Raw genomic sequence first — 18,439 nt, forward strand, 5'->3', positions numbered from 1 at the left:
ACACTTTTAGTACCAGAATGCAGTTAGTAGATTTTACTTACTACTTGAGTGTCCTGATACTGATGGCTTCAGACACAAACGGTTTAACACTTTTAGTACCAGAATGCAGTTAGTAGATTTTACTTACTACTTGAGTGTCCTGATAATGAAGGCTTCAGACACAAACGGTTTAACACTTTTAGTACCAAGAATTCAGTTAGTCGATTTTACTTACTACTTGAGTGTCCTGATACTGATGGCTTCAGACACAAACACAAGACTCGAATTTATATTCAGTAATTAACCAAAGCCACGTTATTTGCGACACTTATTAAAAACCCGTGAAAACAAGTAATACAATAACTCTGATATCACTGTGTTGACATATTCAACAGTTGTGACACAATACATTGTGTTACATAAAACACAATCACTGCCAGAGGATGAAAAGTGTTACAGCACGAACTCAAACATATGTTGAAGTAAATAGTCTCTTTCACTGTTACACACTGACGTTACCTTCATAGCATATAACTCGTAAATTAGTGTTTTAAAATCAACCCAAAGGAATTCATTGTTAATTAGCTGGTAAGCTAATCAATAATTCAAAGTATCTCCACTTATACAGCGAGGAAGACCGTTAGTGAAATTAACAGTATGTCACTTTAACAATTACAAAAGGCTGAAACATTTTTATCTGTTTGAAAATTATACACATCCATCTCTCCAGGCATTCATGAAGTGCAAAAGAATAGAACAGTTTTTCTATAGAAGTGCTTTTCAGAAGGCAGTGTGGATTGTTTAGTAAAAACAACACGAGTTCTTAACCTGCACGTTTGTTTGTTTTGTTGTTATTAAGCACAAAGTAACATACGGACTGTCTATGCTCTGCCAACCGCATGTATCGAAATCCGAGTTTTAGTGTCATAAGCCCCCAAACGTGCCGCTGAGCCACTGGGTGTGGCGCAAGATTATTATACAAAAAAAAATAACAAAAATCCTACTACGTCATCTCAGCAACTTCTAAGAAACTGTCGATTTGAGATAGCAAAATATATCAAACAGTATAATATCGAACGAGTGCTTGTGTCAGGAAATTCCCCTTACAAGCAGAGTAATGTTTTAGTTACTCTAATTTTTAAGTTACATCAATAAAATTCATCGTTTCTCGCGACAGATCTACATATAATTAGCTTCGGTAGTTACTGATAAACGTGATAAAAATATGTATGTTTATATAACACGAGTATATTAGAGCTTGAAATTTCTCTAATATTTATTCAGAATATGAAAAAATAGTAATAACTGTTGTATGGTGTAAAACGCCTAGTAATGGACTCAAGAGACTTGCATTAACTTTTAATAAGTACGAAGGGGTTATATTTCCATGAGATTTAGGACAATAGAACATCTTTTGAGCTTATTGGGAAGGACTATTCAACCTCTCCCCCCCCCCCAAGTGGTCTCGGCGGTAAGTCTGCGGGCTTATAACGCTAAACATCAGGTTTAGATACCCGTGACGGACACAGCACAGACAGGTAATTGTGTAGCTTTATGCTTAACTAAAAACAAACAAACAAAATATAAAAAAATTCCATAATTATGAAAAAATAATTGTTGTCAAGCGCGCAAAATTTGATGTCGTGTTTAATAAATAAAATGGTTTATTAACATTTGTATTGCTGATCTGGTTATTACACTTCTTTTTTTTTAATATAGTTAAAAACTATTAATCCCTTGCATAGTGCGACACTTAGCGTACATAAATTAAATTAACGATTATGTGTACTCTATCAATTAGTAAAATATGCACAACAAAACTTATTTAAAGATTTTTTTACAAATATGACAGCATAAGTAATTAAAATATATATGTCTTTCTTCGTGCTAAAAAATTACTGCAACAACAACTTCCGTCGGCGAAGGATTATTATTATTATATGTCTTTCACCAGTGTAAAATGTAAGTTTTACATCACATGCGCAATTAAGAAATAATTTCGTCCCATTCTTCTAAAAATAAAATAATATACTAAATTTAAAAACTTCCCCTTCTAACCGTTATTTAAAAAATTCACCAACGCTACGAAATACCTAGTAATGCTTTTGTTTTAGACTCAGACACAAGCCTGTCTGCAACCTATATTTATACACGGCAAGCACGGTCTTTGTGTATAAAATTTAATTTGACAAATTGTATCTCAAAATAGTATATTTTAAGAAAACTAGTCTACTTTGAATATCCAAAAAGTATGGGAACGTTTTTATGTTCCGTGTCGTGACGTTAATTACTATAGTGGCTTTTGGTGGGATTACAGATTTTTAAAGCTAACCTCTCCTAAATAAACTATTTACGTGAATACAGCCACTGTGGTATTCGTACATTAACAAGTTCATTATTTTAATTATTAATTTTTAACTCTTTGCATATTTCACTCTCTACACTTAATTATTTCAAAATAATTTAGCATCAATTTAATATCAAGGCCATAATTACTCAATATAACGAAAACCGTTGGATTCAGAAACTAATTACCCGATTCGTTTATGCTATTTGTTTTTCGTTCTATTTTTATTATATCACTTAGATTTTGAAGATGATATTCAACTAGGCCATTTCGAGAGATAGCAAGTTCATTTGAAAGCTATTAATGTGAATATTTTGGGCAGACACCATATTTAAAGCTGTAAACGTGGGTGATTTAGGCAAATGACAAATTAACTTGAAAGTCATTAATATTAATAGTTTTGGTAGATACAACATTTACATGAGTGGATACCTTGGTCAGACAAAAAGTTCTCTCATAAACTAACAACATAAGTTATTTGGATAGTAAACTACTTGGATCGATACCAAATGCAAATCTTTCGGACAGATATTAATTGTCTTCACAGTTATTAATCTATTATTATGTAGATAAAATCAAGCTTTTAATATAAACCATTGTTGTATAAAAGTGTGTGTGCGTGCGTGAATGTGTCTGCTTATAAATGGTGAGCCGACAAACAGAATGTCACCAGACCTGGCTTGTACCATATATCCCTCCTCCGGGGAGTAACATAGGGGCTGGTGTTCGCATATGACTCCCCTCCTCATGTCGGTCTTTCCGGTGTAGACTATCTGTGTAGAAATCAATCTGTTTTCAAACAAGCGGGTGTAAACACGAAGTTTACTAAGACTTATGAATGTTAGTCCTTTGATCAAACGCCGTAGTTGCCTAGCATACTACATTTGTGGATTTTAATTCTAATTTATGTGGATATTCTTAACCCACAAGAAGATCTTAATTTGTAATTTCCAGTGGCATAGCGGTAATGTCTGTGTACTTGTAACGCTAGATACCGGGTTTCGATACCCGTGGTGGGCACAGCACAGATAGCCCATTAAGCTTTGTGATTAATTATAAATAAACATACTTAATTTATAAACTTGTATATTTGAAGTTTCATATGTGGATTCTTGTAATATATATATTCAATTAATATTATAAAATATACCATACTTACCAAATAATATTTTCCCCAAAAATTGAGAAAATCCTACAGTTGTGTTAACTTCCAAAAGTCCGTACATAGTCCGAAATCCTTGTTAGAAATCTACTGTTAGAGGAATTACCTCTACAAACAGAAAAGCTGTGGCAATTGAGTCGTTAACAAATAAATTTTTGGTTTCGTTTTTAAGAACTTTTTGTTCACTTTAAAAGATAATTTTCATTTGTTTCCTACTAGCTATTTTTGACTTATATTATTACAGGAAAGTTTACTTGTCATTTGTTAATTATCAGGAAATTTTACTTTACATTTGTGCGTTACTGAGCAATTTCTTTTCACGTCACTAGCAAATTTAACATGCATGTTATGAGATGGTCAGACTTCTATGACATTTTTCTTGCATTGTCTACAGGTAAATCTTTCTAGAAACCTTACGTACTGGAAAACCAATTTAATGGCGTCCTTCTCACCACCTGGCCAAGATTCGGAGTCTGTTTTAATGGATGATTTTATTGTTCATTAGAAACTTTGTATTGTCAACGTATTAAACTTTTAATGTAGAAATAAATGCTGGTTTAGTTAGGCCGTTTTCTTTTGAATTCGATTTAAGCTAATCAGAATAAACGAAATTATTTGAATTCCAAAAACTTCAAAGCAAAATGTCTACCTTAAAACAAAAACCAACGAGAATACGAAAATTTAGTACTTGTCATTTATTCTCTGTTGCATTAAGTTTCGGGGGGTTTCATGAAAGGAAGGAACTTAGTGATTGGAGATCTGATAAGGAATGTGCTAATTAAGGATTTATGACTGAAAATGTCACGAGTTTCTGATGATTAAGAAATGCTGAAAATTAACGCAATATTACAGAATTTCCCTATTGCATAGAATTAGCGGCTTTAGTTTCGAAAATGATTTGATACATGTAAACTGCTTATAATTTACTGGTGCACGTTTTACTGTAATTAGCATTCTAAGTGTGAAGAAAGAATGTCCACACTCCGAGCCAGTTAAGAGTGACGTTCCTAGGAACATAGCGCAGCAAGGCGTAAAGAAATTAAGCAGCAGAATTTTAAAGCATATTTTAGTCATTGTTTTTCTTGTACACCATAAAAATAGTATTTCTAATACACATTTTGCTGACAGACGTTCAGACCAGCTCATGGTTCCTGTTTAGTGCTTTGTAGCAGAAAAAAAGATACATATGAAACGTTTCTTTCACGTGCATCTAATATCAAATCTGTAATGGAGTAATTGAGAAAAACGTGAGGGGAAAGCATCTATAGAAGACATTACAGACGTAATGAAATGGCCGAAAAACTATGCTTTAATAGAGACCATTATTTGCTAGTTTTTGCATAATAAAATATTTTGTATACTGCTTTCTACTTGAATGATAAATAAATGCTTATGAACTAAGACTATGTGTATAAGTTACGCATGTTTTGTACGCGACTGATATAAAATACGTTTGAACTAAGACTGTGTGTTATAAGGTATGCACAATGTTTCAGGCGCAATTGATATATAATATGTTTAAACTCTGACTTTGTATGTGTTATAAGTTATGCATAATGTTTCGTACGCGACTGATATGAAATGCGTTTCACTCAAGACTTTGTGTGTTGTAACAGTTGGTCTATCGAGTTCTAGTATTGAACGCAGTGTACGTGATCCGTAGTTAGCTACAACAGACAAAGCATAGTTACAGTGTTACTTTGTAAAGTTCTTTTAGTGGAACATTGTAATGGACCAGTTAAGTAATGCCAAGTATTTGTTGACCATCTGTTGTAATACGGTCATTACGGTTGATTTGTTAATAAAGATGCATATATGTGTTTGGATGATTGAAATATGAGCCAGCTTAAATCACACAATTGTTATAATCGTTTTACACTAGTTCCGACAATGCACAATCTCGTAAAAAAGTACAGGAATCTTTCTTAAAATATATGTTGTTTACCAACCTTAGACATTATGCGCTGTGTTTTCTTTGCGACCACTTTTTCTGAAATAAATTTTCCTCGTGTTAGGTAAAGTTGTTTTGTGGGAACAAGAACAATCCACCAATAGAACAATGATTGGCTTATGACAGCATATGTCTTTCTCTCATAAGAATTCATTTTGTCTGTTTATCCTTCCTATCATACTGAACTCTTTTGTTGTTATTGCTGCTCATATTGTCAATCAACAAGTGGTTTTACGTCTTCTCTAGACCAAACGCTAGTTTTTTGAATAAATCTCAAGCTGGAGATCCATTTCGGAGTATCATCTCTGAACTATCGAGACAAAACCTTGAATTTTTGGACCATGGGGTCAACATAATTAACATTTGAAGTATGGGTAAAAAATATTAGATATTTACACCATGAATTGAAACCATTGTTATCGCGAATGTCACAATTTTTGCCATTTGTTGCGTTATTCTCCTTATTGGGGGGCTCCTGCATTAAGAAGAAAGACCTTCAGTTTAGGAACTCGGAAGTTTATCAGATAACAATATATGGGTCAAACTTTGATTTCTTATATTTAGAGATTTATGGATATGTTGATGGTTCAATTAATCAAGATAGACAACAACACAAATTCCCCTATCCATCGGTGCCAGATTGAATGATGACTGAACCTAGAATTTAAGACTCCATCATTCAAAATCTAGGCCTACATATCGATAAAAAAAACTGTCTGTGATTTCATAAGAATTATTAATAATTCTGCAAGCCATTTATTTGTGAAAATAACTCATTTTGGTATTTTAAGTGTAATTTGGAAAACTTAATAAAGATAGCAAAATCACGATGATGTATTACTATACGACACCATGTTTTCCCACAGAAAGGTTCAAAGTAACCGTTTCAAAATATTTTGCGAAACCTTTGTGTCATCAAAAGTAGTAAGATGCAAAACTAACCAACCAACCAAAACAACAAAAAACACAAATCATACCGATAATAAGGTGGCAAGTTAATGAGACAACACAGGTCCTTTCAAACAAGTTATAAATACTATCTTAACTTTAGTTAGACCTTATTAACTAAGTGCATTTAACCCGCCCCCCTTCGTAATTAGAAATTTTACCGATTCTTTGCTAATGCGATGATGCGAGCATGAATATAGAACGCTAGCTTAGATTACACCTGAAGATTTGGGTGAAAAAAAGGATTGCCAAAGTGTACAACAACCCGTACTTCCATTCCTGAATGTGTAAGTTAGTAAAACAGACAAATGTATTTGAGCTATTTGAGTTGAGAGCAAACAAAACTAACGAGCGAATATAAATTCTGGCACTTACGCCTCTCATAGTTCGTTTCCCAATTTTGTCATTGGTCACTCGTGGTTGGTCATGACATATGTATGACCATCTAACCGACTTCTGTTACAACGTCACAGTGATGTTATTCTAAAATTGTTTCAATCCTCTACGTACACACTATGTGTACAATTAAACATGATTTGCAAGCAGCTCTGTCCAAGAAATTATATGATTCTGCCCGAAGAACCAACCAGGAGGCTCCAAATTTCAGAAGAAAAATATATTTGCTTTCCTAGTAAGGCAAGTTCGCACTTGATGACAAGAAACCCACTTTTTAGAAAATAAAAGTTTGGAGACGGCTTAAATGGGCAATGGAAGAAACTTTATTATAAATGTACAACGTTTCGATAAGATTATGTCATTATCATGTCATCATGGTAACTGATGATGATATAATCTTGTCGAAACGTTGTACATTTATAATAAAGTTTCTTTCATTAACTTTTAAAATCATCCCCAAACTTTTATTTTCAAGATTACTTTCACTTGACTGCAGATCTGTGACAATAAATAGAGAGTTGTAGTCACTATGCAAATATTAATAGAAAAAAGAAACCAGAAACAACTTAAATTATGTGAACAGAAAAGGTTTCCCATATATTTCTATTATTTTTATCTGGAGAGTAGAGTTGAAAATTGTTATTTCGAACTTATGTCACCTGAATGCAAACGTTGCATCATAAGAAGAATGTAAGTTCGGACAAACAAAGCTTGCTTAGGACATAGCTGTAAGATCCATTTAAAGCTTTTCATAACTTAAAACATGTACCACTGCTACCAAGACGGTTAGCTTAACAAGATTATGAACTCGAGGAATCATGGTGTGTGGTTTATTACCGCAAAAACACGTTTCGCATTTTTTGGCCGTTAAGAGTGACTATATGCTTTCCTTCTAGTCTATCAGTTCAAAATTCGGGATATATGTATGCGCAGATAGCCCTTTGTTTATCCTTTTGGGAAAAGTGGGAAACAAACAAATAAACTCTGTTTATCAGTGAAGCTCCTTTAGAAACAGATAAAGTATATAAACTCTGGTTTCTTCAAACTTTTTTTTATATAGCAAAGAAAGTAATTCTTAATGTATTGGTTTTGTGTTGCACAAGCAGTTTCATCTGTAAATAATATGTTTGTATTATGTAAGCTTTCTTAGTGAAAAAAACATGAACATGTTGTTACTAATCAAAAAGTAGAATTATTCAGTAGTGAAATAATTGGCTACATGTATGAACTTTGCCCAGAATTTCCAAGACCTGACGAAATGTTTCAAACAAATTGGCTGTGATCACGCACATCTACCATTAGAATAGACTTACAAGTAGGATTTGGCATTCCATAAAACATAAAATAAGCTCAAGAGATTGGTCTGTTCGTTCCAGCTTTAAACGCTACAGACATGCAGACAGCTGGTTTGTTTATTCGTATTGTTCATTTATGTAATCATTTATTTCGTAAATTACGCACGAGCAAAGCAAAATGGATAATTTGTTTATTTGATGAGGTTTTATTTTTAGAATCGACGACAAGAGTTTTGTACCAGACATATTCTTCTGTTGAAATATGAACATAATGTTACCAGACATAGTCTTCTGTTGAAACATGAATTTGCTGTTACCAGACATAGTCTTCTGTTGAAACATGAACATGCTGTTACTGGACATAGTCTTCTGTTGAAACATAAACTTGCTGTTACCAGACATATTCTTCTGTTAAAACATGAACATGTTGTTACCAGACATATTCTTCTGTTAACGGCAAGTTCATATTTCAACAGAAGAATATGTCTGGTAACGGCAAGTTTATGTTTCAACAGAAGACTATGTCTAGTAACAGCATGTTCATGTTTCAACAGAAGACTGTGTTTGTTTAACGTTTTTTCAATCACTTTATATTCTTAAATTAAACCTTTGTAATTCGCATTCTCATTATTTTCATGGATAATTTTAGCGCAGGCTTTCTGAGCTCTGTCTACCGCGGGAAATAAAAGCCAGGATTTTAGCGTCGTAAGTACGGAAAGTTAGCGCTGACCATTCTTTTCATGTCAATTTCTTCATTATCTTTTAATCAACCCCAATTTTCTTTTCTGGTTTGTTTCATCTGAATGATTATTGTTTTATTTTCTTCCTCGAATGTTTTGTTCTGAGGCCATTAGTTTACCTGAATATTCTTGTATTCAAATCTCCTTTTCTATATTTTTCTTCTTTTCCCCTTTCTTTCAATCTTTTGTACGTAAATAAACTCTTCATTTGTTTGTTTGCTTTGAATTTCGCGCAAAGCTACACGAGGGCTATCTGCGCTAGCCATCCATAATTTAGCAGTGTATGACTAGAGGGAAGGCAGCTAGTCATCACCACCCACCGCCAACTCTTGGGCTACTCTTTTACCAACGAATAATGGGATTGACCGTCACATTATAACGCCCCCACGGCTGAAAGGGCGAGCATGTTTGGTGTGACGGGGATTCGAACCCGCGACCCTCAGATTGCGAGTCGAGTGCCTTAACCACCTGGCCATGCCGGGCCCCTCTTCATTTGTCTTTATTTAATCATTCTATTTCACGCGCTAACTAACTTACTGCGATATAGTGATACACATGTGAAGTATGTTATATAATGTGAAGTATTTTATAGGTTCTTTAACAAGGGTTTATTGATATCGTATGACAAAATATTTTATCAAATCAAATATTTCCTTGTGGCTTTAATACTCATTAGTTCTCAAACGCATCATTTCCACCTGAACCTACGTTCGTTCACCAATTCATCTTTCTGTTTGTTGTTCTGCTTGCATGTCTGTCCTTCCATTCCCATAACTGGCGATCAGTAAGTCTCCATTCATCTATCTCTCTGACTATCTGCCCATTCAATAATCTCTCTCTCTTCTCCCAGTTGGCTGTCAGCTATTTCATACACCCACCTTCCTGTTTGTCTGTCAGCTATTTCATACACCCACCTTCCTGTTTGTCTGTCATGATTTTATCCTTACAATCAACACCTCGTTTTATAATAAATCTTCCAAACCTGATTCCTACTAACAACTTGAAATAACTGTGTGTAGACAGCTGCCGAACTAAAGGGTATTTTAATAACTTTTAGTACTGAAAAATGGATAAAGCCGATAAACCAATATTTACGTCGTTGTTAAAAAGCATGGGATCGTTGACGTACAGTATCATCTGTTTGTAAGAACTCATCTTGCTACCCAACAACAACCAATTCCATTGTGAGTCCCACGTGCTAAAACATACCCACTATTAACAAAATTGATCATCAGGCCGTTTCGCGAATTACATTTATGTATATATACGTATCTGTGTGTATTTTTATATGTATCTATGTGTATGTATACATATTACACCAGTGTTTTCTAAACTGTGAGGTGCGCCACGCTGGAGGAGGGGCGGTCTTTATGGCAGGAGAGCCCAAAAATATGGGCGGAAGAAACAGAAGAGCTGGAAATGATGATAACCTAACAAAACTACTAACAAAACTATCACTTTGTTCTCAAAGCTTTTTTCTTTATTTTACTCTCGCATTTACTCACTCCTTGTGAACATTTTTATTATCATTTTAAACAAATCATTAAAAATAACTAAAAAAGTGTTGATTTCCCTGTTATCACTTGCGAAAATTATTTTAATGTGAATGGGGTGCGCAACGGAAATTTTGCTGAGTTAGGGGGAGGAGCCGCTGTTTAAAGTATGGTATACATTGTATTACATGTATATTAGCGTGATCGGGTCCATATTTTGAGAGAGAGGGTGACACTCTGCGCTATCTATTTTTCAGAGCTAGATATGCATAATGTATCTGCAAATTAAAAAAAAAATCTTGCAACATTTAAATTTACAGGAAGAGAAATAATTGATTTGAAATTGGATATCTAATGTAAAATAAATATATGTTTAAATATCACAATTTCTGACTATTTTCCGACAAGAATTTTGTCAAGCATAACTATTAGTAACAAGTTACATTTATGTTTGAAATTGCACATGTACTTATTAACGTTATTGATCTGTTTCGAGCTTGCGTTGTTTATAAACAAGTGATTTTTTTGTCTTTAAAAAGTTAGTTGAAAATAATCATATTTGGAAGTGAGGGGACCTGATGTAATTAACTTCAAGTTTAGTTAAGTTTATGACTGGGTAGGTGTCTTACAATGCTAAAATCCGAGGTTCGATTCCCCGCGGTAGACAAATCGCACATGGCCCATTTAGTTTTCGCTAAAAACCACAAATAAACTAAAATACACTAGTTATTGTTGTATTAAATCGTATATTTAGTTTTCGCTAAAAACCACAAACAAACAAAAATACACTAGTTATTGTTGTATTAGATTGTATATTTAGTTTTCGCTAAAAACCAAAAGTAAACTAAAATACACTAGTTATTGTTGTATGTGCGGAATGTCATTAATTAAAACTTAAGTATTTTCTGGAAAACAAGTTGCAGATTTTTTCTTCATTTGTTTGACAGGAAACGCTGGTAATATTAATTATTCTGTTTTAAAGTTAAAAGAAGAACGATGGGGGACGAAAAATAGTGAAAAAATTGAGAAAAGAAACACGTTCGAATAAAACATTTTACGAATTTCAGATTTAAATTAAATTATCCGTAAATAAGAAAAAAAAACTTTTTGAAGAAATAATAACCGACCGAAAATCGCGAGAAGCCAAGAAAACAAAAGTAAGCTCCATCGCAAATGTTTGACAATTCCAACAAATGTTTTAAATTCTTCAGTGTTTATCATGTTGTCTTATTTTTTGTCTATAACATCTTAGGTCAATAGAAAGATGAACGATTATCTGATATTTATTTTCTGTAATAACAATTTAGAAATAAAACTACGATGATGCTTCAGGTAACTGAATGTTGTTTTGCATGTAAGATGGAGTATATGTATCTTGCATTTATGGCAAAGCTACAAAAGCTATCGCCACCATCACTAATTTTGAATTACTGATCAGAGGGTTGGCAGCCAGTCAGCAGCATCCTGGTACCAACTATCCACGCTAACGAACTAACTATCACTCTTATAACACAAATAGCTTATGGTATCGCACGGATTCGAATATGGCACCTACACCATGGCGTCAACCCTAAGAAAGAAAACGTCCAGTTCTAAAGAAAAAGCTACTACTTACCCCATATATCGCCTTCCAGATGCACAGCGGCGTGTCTGCGGACTTACAACGCTAGAATCCGGGTTTCGATACCCGTGGTGGGCAGAGCACAGGTAGCCCATTGTGTAGCTTTGTGCTTAGCTTCAAAACAAACAAACAAACTCCATATATTTCTAGAATTTCCTAACACTGAAATATCAGACAGAAATGAAAGTTGAATACAATAATTAGATATAACTCTAAATTAGAGCAACGAGAGTTAAACCTATTCCGCTAACCATATAAGCGGAATGATACTGAGTTTTGACTTTTACATTTACGATGGTAGACCAAAAACATAAATGTTGAAAGGAAATTGTTCAAGTAAGTTTATTGCTGCCGTAGTTACGACATAAATGTTGAAAGGAAATTGTTCAAATAAGTTTATTGCTGCCGTAGTTACGACATAAATGTTGAGAGGAAATTGTTCAAGTAAGTTTATTGCTGCCGTAGTTACGACATAAATGTTGAAAGGAAATTGTTCAAATAAGTTTATTGCTGCCGTAGTTACGACATAAATGTTCGAAATGAGACCAATAAACTCTCAAGAAGAAATGTAACTTCAATTTAAGACTAAAAGTAATGACAAGTGACGAGTTAGTGGCTTGTTTGTCCTTCAGCTCAAAAGTAAAAGTAAACAAAGAAATATATAATTTAGAATATATATAAGATAGTGTTTGTTTAAATTAAAATCGAATATAATAATAAGCAAGAAACGGACTTGGATACTTGGATTGAAGGTATTTATTAAGAGGTTGGTGTGAAGTTTAATGTGACTAAGTTAACAATATATATATATATACTTTTATTTTACAGAATAAACTCGCTTTCCTTCTTAAAGAGAGATGAGCCTATGTAAATCTTCACCGTTCTCCACCAGGGCGAAGTCTCTGCGTGAAAAGTTTGGATCTAAACGAAGTTTATCAGAAAACTTGAGGGATCCTCCTGTGCCACAGACAGAACGATTTCCAGAGCGACAGTCGATTTCTGGATGCTTACGAGTAGCTCCTAGACTTCCAACTGAACACTTTAATCCATATTCTACCCTATCGGAAGATACATATTGTAGTGCTCTGGACATTAACTCTCACCAAGAAGATCCACGATTCCCGTGGCAAAGAGATATCGCTATTCAATGCGATATGTCCCCAGAAGACGTTTCCTCTTCTTCACTTTCTTTGACGGTTCCTTTCGGGGCACTGAGTAGGAGCAACGTCCAGCCTGATTCACGATGGGGTAACAGGCAGGGAAGGACTGGAGAGTTGGGTCGATGCTACAGTGCGGTCTCTTACAAAAATGTGCCAAAATCTGCTCTAAAATATATGTTTGTTCCGTCCAGTTCGGAGCAGCCACAAGGAAATCCAGGCTTGCGTGAGGAGCTACTTTCTCGCCGAAAGTGCAGCTCCGGTCTTCAGCGATCCATGTCTCTAGAGCGTGGCAACGGCAGGTCTAAATTAGTCCACCAGATGTCGATGGACGACAGCCGAATTGATCAGCCACATCTATATGTGCCCCATCACGTGCAAACTCTGACCCCAAGTTTGGAAGTTGTCCCTTCAAGTGAGGTTACTTCCCCTATTACATGTGAAGTATCAAAAAATTGTAGCGCCCCCAATTCCCGTACAGTCACGCCTTCCCATGAGATGCCACTTCATCCGCCCGGTGGTATAAGCATTCCGAGTTTGACCATGCGCAAACCTAGTGCAGCAGAACTCCGAAAATTACGTTTTGTACGAAAAGAAACAAATTCGGCACCAGACTCCATGGAAGAAAACACTCCACAAACACCTGAAATAAAGCTGACCAATTATTTTAACGTAGACACGATACAGAAATATCTTGACCTAACTTTTAACAACGCTTTAGACGGTCGCTTTCATTTAAACCTTCCATCTGGAAACGGTAAGATTAATATGAAGTAATCATTCATTAGTCTATTATCGTGTAAAATTACAAAAATAATGTTGAGTGTACGTTAGAGGTCTGAAAATGATGACAAAACCAAAATGACGTCACTGCTGTTATTAGTAGCCTGTTTAATTTCGAATTAATACCTTTTTATTACAACATACTAATTACTAACTACTTTATTTCTTACATTTTGGTTGCTAATCTGCTGTAGTATGAAAGAATATCCGGACCATATTTTCTTAATAGAAATGCTTGTATGCTATTAACTCAGCCACATCTACACTCTGTATGGATAACTTATAAGTTATAATTTAACGGATATCATCTCCGTCGTAGAGATTCACTATTCCATCTCTTAGTTAGCTATCTGGTAGACATATTACCATAATGAACAAAAACAAAATAACAAACTACATCTCCACATTTAAAAACCTAGTTACCTTTGTAAATATTTTTTAAACAAACTACTATAGTCTCACTAGACACAATGATTAGCGTATTCACTAATGTACCAACCTTTGGAATAGTACAGATCTTCGCTAACAGTTTTAAGTTGATAGGAACGCACCTAACTGAAAAACTCTCTATAACATTACTCACAACATTTTGTATCAGCTCAACTCCCTTTTAACATGACAATAAATACTATCAGCAAAGAAGAAGGCCTAGTAAGGGTTTCACCTCTTTTGTCCCTATGTAGGGTAGCATATTAAAGTTAATGTCCTCAAAAGAGGGACATTTACCTGAGCTTTGATGATGACAAGTTCGTATAATCTGACCACACACTACAATCGAGATGACAAAATTCAAGAAACACCTGAACAGACAGAATTTAGCAATGCAATTCACAATGGAAGTACAACAAGCATTCACTCCTAGACATGATGGTTACTAAGAAACATAACTCGTATACCACAGAAATTCCACATATACTGGTACATATTCTTACATTTTAGAATAAACAAGATTTGTAGCGTAGAAGATGCTAAAAAAAGGAAGAAAACACTTCAGTACAGTCTTCCTTGAAATGAACACCTTAAACACTCGATAAAGAAGAAATAAAAAACAAACATCGAGAATAAACAAGAAAAAAAAGTTACAAACACATCCATGTTCCCCTATCTCAAATGTCTTTCTGCAAGCATACAGAGGATATGTAAACATAACGAAGTCGTAGCACAATGGAGCAGTTAAAACAGTTAAAGCACTAAAACACCTCAATACCCCCCAAAAGAGTAAAACAACAACAACAACAACAAAACTATGCATTTTACAACATCTCTGGTGATGGTAGATTTCAATACGTTGTAGAAACAAACATACAAACAAAAGTTAGGTTCAGGAACACAATAAACTTTGTAATGCCGTTTTATACGAAATAACCCTCCACATCAGAATAGAAGACCATACGATAAAATGAAATAATATGAAAATAATGGAATGTACACCACACGTGAAAAAGATAAGGAGACTCATAACACACTCAGTCAACCTACTATAGAATTAAAAATAACCTTGATATCTCTCTTGAAAACATTCAAGAGCTAGTTGACTCAAATCCTAATCAAAAAGACTGACCTTTCTATCAAAAACGACCAATGGTCGAACCCTTGTCACGACTACCACAAAAAAGTCCCTCCCAGGGTTTCCTTAAAAGATGACAAAGATCAGTAACTTAAACTAACTAGTTAGTAATTAGTACTTAATAATAAAAAGAGTAAAATTTATTAATCACTGATTTCAACAGCTGTGGTTTAACTTAACAGATAACATCATAAATGTTAATCCAACTTAATGCCACACGAGGCTCTCGCAACCACATAATATTTAATGTATGTTACACAAATAGATAAGTTTAGATACCCATTGTTTTTGGATCACACCAAATCAACAGTGAGACATTAAAGCTTTTACTACCACATTTCATAGATAAACGACTTTTCCAGTATGAGGTTCGTTTTTACATACACGATAGAAAACAAAAAGCTATGTTTTAATATCTAATTTTTTTTATCTAAAAGTTGAAATTGGCAATCACAGTAGGCATACAGTACACATTTGTATGAAATATAGTTTGCTACCATTCACGTAGCTACTTAATAATGGTGACATTTCTTGACCAGTTTGTATATGTTTGATATCACTCAAATTATGACATACTAAGTTTTCCGGGGCTAAGACCCGCTTTGACTAAGGCTATACTAAGTGATGCCATAGTGAGACACACTTTGATTTATGTCATATTAAGTACTAAAGTTTCGAGAGAAATAGTTAAGATACTCCTTCCTCTTCGTTAAAGTCCAGGCTGGGTAGTCTTATAATAAGAACTGTAGGCTAGAGACAAGAAGTTGGTAAATTAATATATATATATATTTAAAGTTGAGGTCCATGTCCGGTAATGCCATAGTAAGAACTATAGGTTAGACGAGAAGTGAGTAAATACCTGCTTTTGGTTGAAGTACAGGCCATGTAATGCTATAATAAGAGCCAAAGGTTGGAGAAGAAGTGAGTACATTAATTCTTTCTGGTGGTTAGGTCCTGGCCGATTGATGCTATAATAAGAACTAAACGTTTGACGAAAAGTGAACAAATAACATTTTCTATATGGTGAGGTACAGGCGGGTTAATACATTAGTAAGAACTAAAGGCTAGACGAGAAGTGGACAAATAACATTTTCTATTTGGTGAGGTACAGGCGGGTTAATACATTAGTAAGAACTAAAGGCTAGACGAGAAGTGGACAAATAACATTTTCTATTTGGTGAGGTACAGGCGGGTTAATACATTAGTAAGAACTAAAGGCTAGACGAGAAGTGGACAAATAACATTTTCTGATGCCATACATCGAATTGACGGGTAAACGAGATGTGTGTAAGTTAATCCTCTATGGTGGTTGAGATCCAGACCAGGTAATGCCATAAAGTTAATCCTCTATGGTGGTTGAGATCCAGACCAGGTAATGCCATAAAGTTAATACTCTATGGTGGTTGAGATCCAGACCAGGTAATGCCATAAAGTTAATCCTCTATGGTGGTTGAGATCCAGACCGGGTAATGCCATAGAAAGAAGTAAATGATAGACAAAAAATCAGTAAATATATGCTTTCTGAAATTACAGCCATGTAATACGAAAATAAGAATGAACTGATAAACGAGAAATGTGCAATTCTTTATTGTGATTGGAGTCCAGGTCACGTAACGCTATAGTAAAACAAAAGGGAATCCTCACTAGCCACGGCGTTTGAAATTCTTTTAGGTTTGTTTGTTTGAAGTTAAGCACAAAGCAACACAATAGGCTATCTATGCTTTGCCCACCACGGATATTGAAACCCGGATTCTAGCCTTGTAAGTCCGCAGACTTACCGCTCTGCCACTGGGGAGTATTCTTTTAGGCAGGATTAGAGTAAATTAATTTATGAGACATTTTTTTTTCTCTATTTATAACCTATATTTTTGTGCGCAAGCAATACCAAACGTTGGGTGCGCGTATACCCGATTCGATTATATTACTCATCAGAATCTCTACTAGCCTACCCTTATATTGAAATTCTTTTAGCAGGATTAGAGCACATTAATCTGTGATTCCTTGGTCTTGATCAATCGAAAGGGTTTGACTTCATGAGTCCAAAATTGTAATTATTTCTCAAATCAGTCAAGAGATGACGGAGCTATGAGCTAAATGTTTGTACTTGAAAAAGAACTCCATTCTATGAGTCGCTATGCCGCAGCTAAAAATAAAGGTTACAAAAGGAGTGTTTAAATAAGTTCTTTCTTGTGGTTGATGTACATGTAGAGTAATGCTTTAGCAAGAAATGAGGATTTGATGAAAAGTGGATAAATTAATAATGTCTGATAGATGATGTTCAAGATGGATTATTTCACAGCAAGAACTGAATTTGTATTGAAAAGTGTGTAAATAACTCCTTTCTGGTCGTTGAGATACAAGTGACATAATGCCATAATAAGAATTAAAGGACAGACAACAAGTGTTGAATGAGGTACAGGTTGGGGGGAGGGGGAGAGGAATGCTATATTAAGCATTAAAGATAAAATGAAAAGTGGTTTCATAAATACTTTCTAATACATGAGTTGCATGTCAGGTATTGTCACAGTAACAGCTAAAGATTAGATTATAGGTGGATCAATTAATCCTTTGTGGCGTTTGAAGACCAGAACAGGTAATGCTATAGTGAGGACTGAAGGTTAGACGAAAAGTTAGTAAATTAATCTTTTCTTGTGGTTGAGATCAAAGCTTGGTTATACCATAATAAAAATTAAAGGCTAGAGAGAAGTGCATAAATAAACGTATTATTGTAGTTAAGTTGCATGCAGGGTAATGCAATAGTAAAAAATAACGATTAAACAAGAAGTGGGTAAATGATTTTTTCTGGTGGTGAGGTCCAGGCTGGTTTATGCCATGGTAAGAAGTAAAGTTTAGACGAAAAGTGGGAAAATAAATGTTTTTGGTTTTTGACGTTCTTGCCAATGCGATACTACGAACTAACAAGTAAACTAGACGTGTGCAAATTACTGTCTGGTGGTGGAGTTCCTGGCCAGATTACTCCATAGTAAGGACTACCAGGTA

General features: G+C 34.6%; 1 protein-coding gene across 1 annotated transcript in view; it reads left to right on the plus strand.

Annotated features, from left to right (window-relative positions):
* The window catches only part of LOC106462700 (rho guanine nucleotide exchange factor 11-like), a 208,722-nt gene that overhangs the window by 74,988 nt on the left and 115,295 nt on the right, over window positions 1–18,439 (plus strand). Inside the window, exon 2 of the mRNA XM_022390146.1 lies at window positions 12,761–13,846. Coding sequence (XP_022245854.1) covers window positions 12,790–13,846 — 1,057 coding nt within the window. The 5' untranslated portion in view covers window positions 12,761–12,789. The remainder of the gene's footprint in view (window positions 1–12,760; window positions 13,847–18,439) is intronic.

The sequence above is a fragment of the Limulus polyphemus genome, unplaced genomic scaffold, assembly GCF_000517525.1.
Source record: "Limulus polyphemus unplaced genomic scaffold, Limulus_polyphemus-2.1.2 Scaffold47, whole genome shotgun sequence".
NCBI classification, from domain to species: Eukaryota; Metazoa; Arthropoda; class Merostomata; order Xiphosura; family Limulidae; genus Limulus; species Limulus polyphemus.